The 10000-nt window shown below is 51.9% G+C and overlaps 1 protein-coding gene across 3 annotated transcripts in view; it reads left to right on the top strand.

Annotated features, from left to right (window-relative positions):
* LOC144490206 (uncharacterized) overlaps positions 1-9636 on the top strand; it is a 26206-nt gene extending 16570 nt beyond the window's left edge. For all 3 annotated transcript variants that reach the window (XM_078208000.1, XM_078208002.1, XM_078208001.1), the window contains 4 exons: positions 658-702; positions 1365-1424; positions 6420-6476; positions 9506-9636. In XM_078208000.1, coding sequence (XP_078064126.1) covers positions 658-702; positions 1365-1424; positions 6420-6476; positions 9506-9583 — 240 coding nt within the window. In that variant the 3' untranslated portion in view covers positions 9584-9636. The remainder of the gene's footprint in view (positions 1-657; positions 703-1364; positions 1425-6419; positions 6477-9505) is intronic.
* The last annotated feature ends 364 nt before the right edge of the window (positions 9637-10000 follow it).

The raw sequence follows: 10000 nt of genomic DNA, 5'->3' as shown, positions 1-10000 counted from the left end.
GTAGAGGGAGCTTCACTCTGTATCTGACCCCGTGCTGTACCTGTCCTGGGAGTGTTTGATGGGGACAGTGTAGAGGGAGCTTTACTCTGTATCTAACCCCGTGCTGTACCTGTCCTGGGAGTGTTTGATGGGGACAGTGTAGAGGGAGCTTTACTCTGTATCTAGCCCCGTGCTGTACCTGTCCTGGGAGTGTTTTGATGGGGACAGTGTAGAGGGAGCTTTACTCTGTATCTGACCCCGTGCTGTACCTGTCCTGGGAGTGTTTGATGGGGACAGTGTAGAGGGAGCTTTACTCTGTATCTAACCCCGTGCTGTACCTGTCCTGGGAGTGTTTGATGGGGACAGTGTAGAGGGAGCTTTACTCTGTATCTAACCCCGTGCTGTACCTGTCCTGGGAGTGTTTGATGGGGACAGTGTAGAGGAAGCTTCACTCTGTATCTAACCCCGTGCTGTACCTGTCCTGGGAGTGTTTGGTGGGGACAGTGTAGAGGAAGCTTCACTCTGTATCTAACCCCGTGCTGTCCCTGTCCTGATGATATTGATTGCAGCTTGTGTGTGGTGGAAATGGTGGAATAATTTAAAGATTCAGTCAGTTGGGGTTTTTGACAAAATCGAGCTTGGAATCTGACTTTTTATTTGCTTGTTTTTATTCTGCAGAAGAAAGTGAAGTCGGAGAGTCACGCTGTCGAGAAGAAGTCCCCGGTGAGGGAATCTTTAAACTCTGGTGGCGGCTAATGTCAAACTCCCAACGTCCCCACAGGGCTGCTGCAGCCTTGGCACCTGAATTGGGGTTGATCCCACTTCTGCCTCAAGCTGGTTGGAGTTGGCAACGAGTGGGCCCAGTGACCAAGGCTTCAGCTCAGGGTCTGGGCCTAGCAGCAGGCAGCCTGGCTCTGCGATGGGCCTGGGCATTGGTTGTGCACCGACCTGACCTACCTTGCCCCAGGCCTGTAACCCTGGCCAGGGCAAGTGTCACCTCATGCGAAGCAGACTGGGCCTAGCAGTGGACTCCTCAGTCTCTGTCCCCTGTGTGCTGTTGCCAGGTTGGGCGTTCCCTTTGCTCCGTGCTAAGCCAACCAGCTGTGACCCGCGTAGCGGGGTAGAGTGGACCTTACCCAGGCTTTCGGGCGTGGAGGGTGCGGGGGAGGGGGCAATGCAGGCAGTGAAGAGAATATGTTGATTTCTCCTCACTCCAATAGAGAGCACACTTGTGGATAACGGGCGCAACGCCCCACATAGTCACGCTTGGTTGGTGCATTGAGGGTGCGCATGTATGACGTCGCGTGTCCGTGCGTTTGAACGCGCCAACGATCATCATACTTACACCTAAAGTCTTCTTTTCCTCTCGCCCATTCTCCCCACAGAAGAAGATGAAAACCCAGCCGGTGATTAAGACAGAGGTCGTTGCTGAGGAAAAGACAGTGGTAAATATCGGCACGACATTCCTCATATCCCAGAGCGGGCTGTGCAAATCCCCATCAGTGTCCTCCTCAAAAGGATATACTGGCCATAGAGGGAGCTCAGGAAGGTTCACTAGACTGACTCCTGGGATGGTAGGATTGTCGTGTGAGGAGGGATTGGGTCGACCGGGCCTATATTCACTGGAATTTATTTCTGGAATGGCAGGAATGTTGTACGAGGGGAGATACGGTCGACCGGGCCTGTTGGCATGGTAGCACAGTGGTTAGCACTGCTGCCTCACAATGCTAGAGATCTGGGTTCAATTCCGGCCTCGGGTCACTGTGTGTGTGGAGTTTGCATGTTCTCCCCGTGTCTGCGTGGGTTTCCTCCGGGTGCTCCGGTTTCCTCTCTCACTCCAAAGATGTGCAGATTAGGTTGATTGGACATGCTAAATTGTCCCTTCGTGTCAGGGGGATTAGCAGATTAAATATGTGGGGGATGTGGGGATAGGGCCTGGGGGGGATGGATTGTGGTCGGTGCATACTCAATGGGCTGAATGGCCTCCTTCTGCACTGTAGAGATTCTATGATTCTATTCAGTGGAATTTATTCCTGGGATGGGAAGATTGTCGTACGAGGAGAGATTGGGTCAACAGGGCCTGTTTTCACTGGAATTTAGAAGGATGAGAGCGGATCTAACTGAAACATATAAAATTCTGACAGGGCCGGACAGACTGGATGCAGAGGTGTTGTTTCCTCGGGAGGAGGGGTCTAGAACAAAGGGTCCCAGTCTTAGGATGTGGGATTGGCCATTTAGAATGAGATGAGGAGAAACGTCTTCACTGAGAGGATGCTGAACCTGTGGAATTCTCTACCACAGAAAGCTGTGGAGGGCAAGTCACTGGATGTATTTAAGAAGGAAATAGATAGCTTTCCAGACTCTAGAGAGCTCGGGAGTGTGGCATTGACAATGAGAATCAACCATGATCATGTTGAATGAAGGAGCATGCTTGAAGGGCCAAATGGCCTGCTCCTATTTTCCATGTCCATGTTTCTGTGTCCCCATTCCTCCAGGGCTGGCTGTGTTGTGTCAAGCTTCAGTTAGAGTTCTGTCCACATTACTGATCTCCATACTCTACGCAACCCAGGACAGAGGTGGTTCTCGAAATGAGAGTTTTCCGCTGTTGAGGAAACATTGAACATGTGGCAACTCTTCTATCCTTTCCTGAGGCTTTGGGGCCTCGCTGGGGCCAGGCCCAGCATTTGTTGCCCATCACTAATTGCCCCCTTGGAACTGAGTCTCTCTCTCAGGCCTATTTCATTAAGAGTCAACTCCATTGTTGCGCATGGGGTCTTGATTCACATGTAGGCTAGCCCAGGATAAGAATGGCAGATTTTCTTTCCCCTCTAAAGGGGGCATTAGTGAACCGGATGTGTATTTTCGATGATCATTTCATGGTCACCATTACCGAGTTGAGGCTTAAAATGACCATTATCACCCACGCACACACCATCCCGACTTGGACATATATCAGCTGTTCCTTCACTGTGGCTGGGTCAAAATCCTGGAACTCACTCCCGAACAGCACTGTGGGTGTACCTACACCACGTGGGACTGCAGCGGGTTCAAGATGGCAGCTCACCCACCACCTTCTCAAGGGGCAATTAGAAATGGGCAGTAAATGCTGGGCTGATAGCACATCCCCTAAAGGAGTTGCGGCGGGGGGGGGGGGGAAAGAATCCGGACGTATTAATTGAATTTAACTTCACTGTGGTGGGAATTGAACGCATGTCCCCAGGGTATTGGCCTGGGTGTCTGCGTTACTAGATATTCCCACTGCATTTTTCTCCAGAGAAACAGAGCTGATTTGAGGGAGTTCTCGGAGATGATGAATGTGTTGGAAGATGGTTTACGATATATATTAATGAATTGGAGGAAGATAGTGAATGTACTGTAGCCACGTTGGCAGACCACACAAAAATAGGTGGAAAGGCAAGATGCGAGTGGAATACAAATGGTTCACAAAGAGATATTGATAGATTACATAGTGGGCCAAAAGGTGGCAAATCGAGTGCAATGTGGAGAAATGTGAAGCTGTCCTTTTTGGAAGGGAGAACAAAAGAACAATATTATATAATGGAGAGAGACTGCAGAATGGGTCTTGGCGCTTGTGCACAAAACACAGAAAGCTAGCACGGGTAATCGGGAAGGCTAATGGAATGTTGGCCCTTATTTCAAGGGGGGTCGGAGTATAAGAGTCAGGAAATCTTGCTGCAAGTGTGCAAGGTACGGGTCAGACCACTCCTGGATCATTGTGAGCTGTTTTAGTCCCCTTATTTAAGGAAAGATATTGTTTCACTGAAGGCGGTTCAGAGAAGGTTCACTAGGATGATCCCCCGTAAGGAAGGATTGTCTTCTGAGGGAAAGGGTAAACAGGTTTGGACTCTGCTCATTGGAATTTAGATGAATGAGCGGTGATTTCGTTGAAGTATATAGGATTCTTCAGGAACTTGACAGGGTAAATGCTGAGAGGATGTTTCCCCCCTTACAGGAGATTCTAGGATCAGAGGACATAATCTCAGAATAAAGGGGCTCCAATTTAAGTCTGAGATGAGGAAGAATTTCTTCTCGGAGGGTGGAGAGTCTTTGGAACTCCTTGCCACAGCGAGATGTGGGGAAAGAGTCCTTGTGTATGTTTAAGGCTGAGGTAGATAGAATTCTGATCAGTAAGGGAATTGAGGGGTTACGGGGAAAGGGTAGGAAGGTGCACGTGGGGGTCGGATCAGCCATGATCTTATTAAATGGCGGAGCAGGCTCGTGGAGTGGATTATGGGTAGACGTGGAGAAGATGTTTGCACTTATGGGGGACAGGAAACCAGAGCTCGGGCCATCAATCTAAGACAGTCACTTAAGGAATCCAATGACGGGGGAATTGAGGAGAAAGGTCTTTCCCCAGAGAGTGGGGAGAGTGTGGAAGTCGCTCCCACAGGGAGTGGTTGAGGTGAATCTTGTTGATTTATTTAAGGGGGGGGTGCGGGAGGCTAAACGAGTACATGTTGAGTCATTGCGCAAATGGATGTAGATTCAGTACAATGTGGATAAATGTGAGATTATCCACTTTGGTAGTAAAAATGGGAAGGCAGATTACTATGTGCAGCGGGACCTGGGTGTCCTCGTACCCCAGTTGCTGAAGGGAAGCATGCAGGTGCAGCAGGCGGTAAAGAAAGCAAATGGTATGATGGCCTTCACAGCGAGAGGATTCGAGTACAGGAGCAGGGATGTCTTGTTGCAATTACATAGGGTCTTGGTGAGGCCACACCTGGAGTATTGTATGCAGTTTTGGTCTCCTTATCTGAGGAAGGATGTTCTTGCTCTGGAGGGAGTGCAGAGAAAGTTGACCAGACTGATTGCTGGGATGGCAGGACTGATGTCTGAGGAGAGAGTTGATTAGGATTGTATTCAATGGAGTTTAGAAGAATGAGGGACGATCTCATAGAAACCTATAAAATTCTAACAGGATTAGACAGGGTAGATGCAGGAAGGATATTCCCGATGGTGCGGGATTCTAGAAGTAGGGGTCAGTCACAGTCTGAGGAAACAGGGCAGACTGTTTAGGGCAGAGATGAGGAGAGATTTCTTCACCCAGAGAGTGGTCAGCCTGTGAAATTCGTTACCACAGAAAGCAGTTGAGGTCAAAACATAATGGCCATGGTTTTCCCAAAGGATTAGCGCAGCGGGCCGGGAGATTCTTGCATTGGCCGATTCGTGGGGTCACGCGAGCATTCATGCCCCACTTGCATCTCCCAGCGCTGGATTTCTGGCGGCGTCTGCTCCACACGGGAAATCGGTGGGGAGGCGCAAAGACCATTTAATATAATTTAAATATCGTTATCGGGCCCGGGACTGAGGTCTCTGGGCCCACCAGCATCTCCCACCTCGCCAGAGCATTTCACCCCACCGTGGATTACAATAGCTCCCCTGGAGTGAGGAGGGGGGAGGAGATCGGGGCCTCCCAGGGTGGTGGGTGGAACTCCTTGGGCATTGGCACTTTGGCAGTGCCAGCCTGTGCCCCTGGCACTACCCAAGGGGCAAAGTGATAATGCCCAGGGGGCACCTTCTCACTGCCATGGGGCAGTGCCAAGGGTGCGGGGCCTGATGGGGGCAGGGTCTAGGGGATGATCAGTGGGGGGTGGGGGGGGGTCCCACTACCACTCTGTATAGGGATCAGCGGGGGAAGCAGCGAGGCCAGCAATCGGGGCGGGCTGGGGTGTCAGCCGGGGGAGGGAGGGGGGTGGTCAGCATGCTGGGGGGGTCGGGACTGTGGGGGAGGGGTGGGGGGGCTGGGCCTGGGAATGGTCGGGGGGCAGCGATCGGGCCGTGGAGGGATGGAGAGCCGGCATTGCGAGGGTCGCGGGTCTGGCCAGCAATCAGGAGGCCGTCCGTGTGGGACCATTCCACATGCGGCAATCTCGGCACTGACAGATCAGCGCATGCGCTGAGTTCAGTCTCTGCAGCGGGAATTTAATGATATTGACGCTGGTGGCCTCTGCAATGCACAGAGTGAGAGAGATTCTTCTCTGAACTCCCACTGAAAAAACCAGCATGAATTACTCCAGTTTTCACGCGAAATCGACACTTAGAATTTTTTTGGGAGGATTCCGTTCTATCTTGTTTTCAAGAAGCACTTAGATATAGTTCTTGGGATGACGGGGATCAAAGGATATGGGGGGGGAAACATGGAATCAGGCTATTGAGTTGGATGATTAGCCATGATCATAAGGAATGGCGGAGCAAGCTCGAAGGGCCGAATGGCCTCCTCCTGCTTCTATTTTGCATGTGGGAGAAGTGGATCGATAGAAAGTTATTGCTGAAAGATGCAATGGAGAGAGGAGAGTTGTGCGATACGGTTGAGCAGAGTGGTGGGGGCAGAATGACCTGTTCCTGTGTTGCCCCTGCATCCTACTCTGGTGCATCACGAGAAACTGAACAACAACTTTCTCTCCCTTTGCCTCCCGCAGGAGAAGCCCCCTCCGCCTCCGATTAAAGAGGAGATCCAGGAACCTCCGATCCAACTGGTAGGTGGGAGCCCAGGAGGGGGAGGGAGACTTTGCCTGCCTGGCTTCCTGTCACGCTTGGCTCGTGTGCACTCTGCTGTGCAGGGACCACCTCGATTGGGGAGGGGTGGGGGGCGGGGGGTGGGGGGGGCGGGGGGGACGGGTGATCTTTCTTCTGCGCACTAACCAACCCCCCCACCCCGTAGGGTGCCATCTCTGTGTGGAAATGCCACGCAGAGTGGAATGATTGTGCTTCCACTGAGGTGGCTTCACCTCTGCCTGATCCAATGCTTGGTGCGCACAAAGCCCACCTTCATAGTTCAGCAGCAAAGGCCTTTCAGCCCATCATTCCTTTGCCTGTTCTTTGAAAGAGACATCCAGTTAGTCACATGCTCTGTCTCCCCAACCCTGGCTCTCTCCCCTCCCCCCCCACCCTCCACCCCAATACCCCTGCAAATATTTCCTCTTCCAGTATTGATCCAACCCCCCTTTTTGAGGGTGAATCTGCTTCCACTGCCCTTTTGGGCAGCGCTCTTCCAGATCACACCAACTCGCTGCGTCAAGGAAAACATTTGCAAATCCACCCCCTTCCCCTTTGTGATTGTGAACACTTCAATAAAGTCTACTCACCCCCACACCCCCTTAACCTTCCCTGCTCCGAGGAGAATGATGCCAGGTTCTCCATGTAACGTAGAAACATAGAAAATAGGAGCAGGAGGAGGCCCTTCGAGCCTGCTCCACCATTCATTATAAACTCCAGCAAATAGAATCTTAACTTATCTCTCCTCATACATCAATCCTGCCATCTCAGGGGTCAGTCTGGTAAACCTCTGTGCACTCCCTCTGAAGCAAGAACATCCTTCCTCAGATAAGGAGACCAAAACTGCACACAGTACTCCAGGTGTGGCCTCACCAAGACCCTGTATAATTGCATCCTCTCACCATGAAGGCCAATGTACCATTTGCCGCCTTCACCACCTGCTGCACCTGTACGCTTACCTTCAGCGACTGATGGGGTGGCACAGTGGTTAGCACTGCTGCCTCACGGCTCCAGCGACCTGGGTTCGATTCCCAGCTTGGGTCACTGTCAGTGTGGCGTTTGCATGTTCTCCCCGTGTCTGCGTGGGTTCCTCCGGGTGCTCCAGTTTCCTCCCACAGACCGAAAGACGTGCTGGTTAGGGTGCATTGGCCATGCTGAATTCTCCCTCAGTGTTACCCGAACAGGCGCCAGAGTGTGGCAACTAGGGGATTTTCACAGAAACCTCACTGCAATGTTAATGTAAGCCTACTTGTGACATTAATAAATAACCTTTAAACTTGAATAAATAAACTTCAATAAATAAACTTTAAACGTAACAAATAAACTTAAACTTTGACAAATGAGGACATCCATGGCTCATTGCACATTCCCCTCTCCTAATTTATGGCCAGTCAGATAGCGATCTGCCTTCTTGTTTTTGTGACCAAAGTGTGTAACCTCACGTTTATCCACGTTACACTGGAGGTTCAGTAACGGAGGTCGTTCTGGTTCATCTAATCGCCCTCCCCAACTCCCACAGTCTTCAGTCACTCTTCGGACTTTCAGTGGTGGGGGGAGATTCTGGCTTTCAATGTACCGGGTTTGGGAACTGGAGGGTGGGCTGCGGGGTGACAGGGGGCTGGAGCTGTGTGTGGGCAGGATGTGGGGTGGGGAGGGGATGTGGATGTTGGGGGAGGTGATGTAAGAGAAGTGGGTAAGACCCCGAATTGTTTCCTGCATGCTCCAAGTCGTGTCAGATTGCTTTGCAAAGCTTCTGTGCCCGTATGGCTTGTGGTGTCGCCTCGCTGTCCTTGTCAAGTCTGCCGCTGGTTGGCCTCTGCGCAGAGTTGCTGCTGTTTTCCCGTCACAGCCTCCACACACTTTCCCCCACCCCGAAGGTGAACTATCCCCTTGTACCCTCCCCAGCAGGGTGCCACCCCTTTTCCATTGCCCCCCCCCCCCCCCCCCCCCCCTCACCCCACACAACGCTTGCATCTCTGGCACCTCTCACCCCACCTCACACTATTATTCCTCCTTTCCCACCCATCCATCCATTTTTATATCTTCCTCTTCACCGCTCCCTCCAATCCTGTCCTGCACTCGCCACGCTCCCAACAACACATTGTATCCCTCCGTCCCACTTCACCTCAACGTCACGAAAGGCCACTTGGCCTCTCTGCAACTGTGCCAGTGTTTCAGCCTCCCACCCCCGACTCCAGCTCTCTCCACCCCCCTCCCCGCCTTCCCCGGCTCCCCACATATCCTCCTATTCCTTTCTCCCTCCAACAGGAATCACCTCTCCCACTCCCCGTGGGAGCGGCTTCCACATTCTCCCCACTCTCTGGGGAAAGAAATGGAATCCCTTCATAATCGTAAAGGCCTTTGTTACCAGGCCTGGGGCTTCTCCCTTCTAGAGAATTCCACAGACTGACCACCCTCTGAGAGAAGAAATTCCTCCTCATCACCGTCTTCAATGGGAGACCCCCTCATTCTGAAACTGTCCCCCTCCCCAGTTCTAGATCCCCCCCCCCCTCCCACGAGGGAGGGAAACATCCTCTCAGCATCCACCCCTGTCAAACCCCCCCCCCCCCCCCCTCTCAGAATCTGAGATGTTTCAATAAGATCCCCTCTCATTCTTCTAAACTCCAATGGGTTCAGGCCCCGACCTGCTCAACCTTTTACTCATTAGACAAACCTCCCCCCTTCACCCCAGGAATCGGCCCAGTGAACCTTCTCTGAACGGCCTCCGATGCGAGTAGCACTCCTGCCCTCAGGCGAGTGCTTGGATTCACCGACATGATGACTTGAGTCTGTCGCCTCGAGTCGATCAGTTTTGGTAAATCAGGTGCCCCAAGCGTTGGTGACTGCTGTTCCTGTGGTGAAACATTGTGGTGATGAGCCAGTGTCCCGTTACCTTGGCCATCTTTATCTCGCGTTCGAACTGGCTGGATCTACATTTTACCCATTGCTGTGTTGTAACCCACGTGACTCTCTCTTTCTCTCTCTACCTCTCTTTCTCTTTATCTTTCAGTTCGCTCCAGTGCCAATATATGTGTCCGAAGATTTTATTCATTATTATAATGTTAATTCTGAGTTTCTCGTGAGTTGAATTTTCTCTCTTCCCCCACCTTTCTTTTTTTTTAGTTTGTTATGCATCCCCACTCCCTCCATGTCTCTTTCCATCCTCCCCATTGCTCAAACTGCATGCAGAGGCCGCTTGATCCAGCAGCTCTCTTAGCTTCATTGTTTGTCTGTCGCTTCGAGGATATCAGTCCAATCTAGATACACGCACGCCGCATCTGAGAGTAGAGCTGGGATGGGCCCAATCCCCTTCCAATGGACCCAATCCCCTTCCAATGGACCCAATCCCCTTCCCATTCACTCCCTCTGTGCACAATCCCAATGGACCCAAACCCTTTCCCATTCACTCCCACTGTACACAATCCCAATGGACCCAAACCCCTTCCCATTCACTCCCACTGTACACAATCCCAATGGACCCAAACCCCTTCCCATTCACCCCCAC

The sequence above is a fragment of the Mustelus asterias genome, unplaced genomic scaffold, assembly GCF_964213995.1.
Source record: "Mustelus asterias unplaced genomic scaffold, sMusAst1.hap1.1 HAP1_SCAFFOLD_3015, whole genome shotgun sequence".
In the NCBI taxonomy this organism is placed as follows: Eukaryota; Metazoa; Chordata; class Chondrichthyes; order Carcharhiniformes; family Triakidae; genus Mustelus; species Mustelus asterias.
This window is presented reverse-complemented; position numbering and strand designations above follow the sequence as displayed.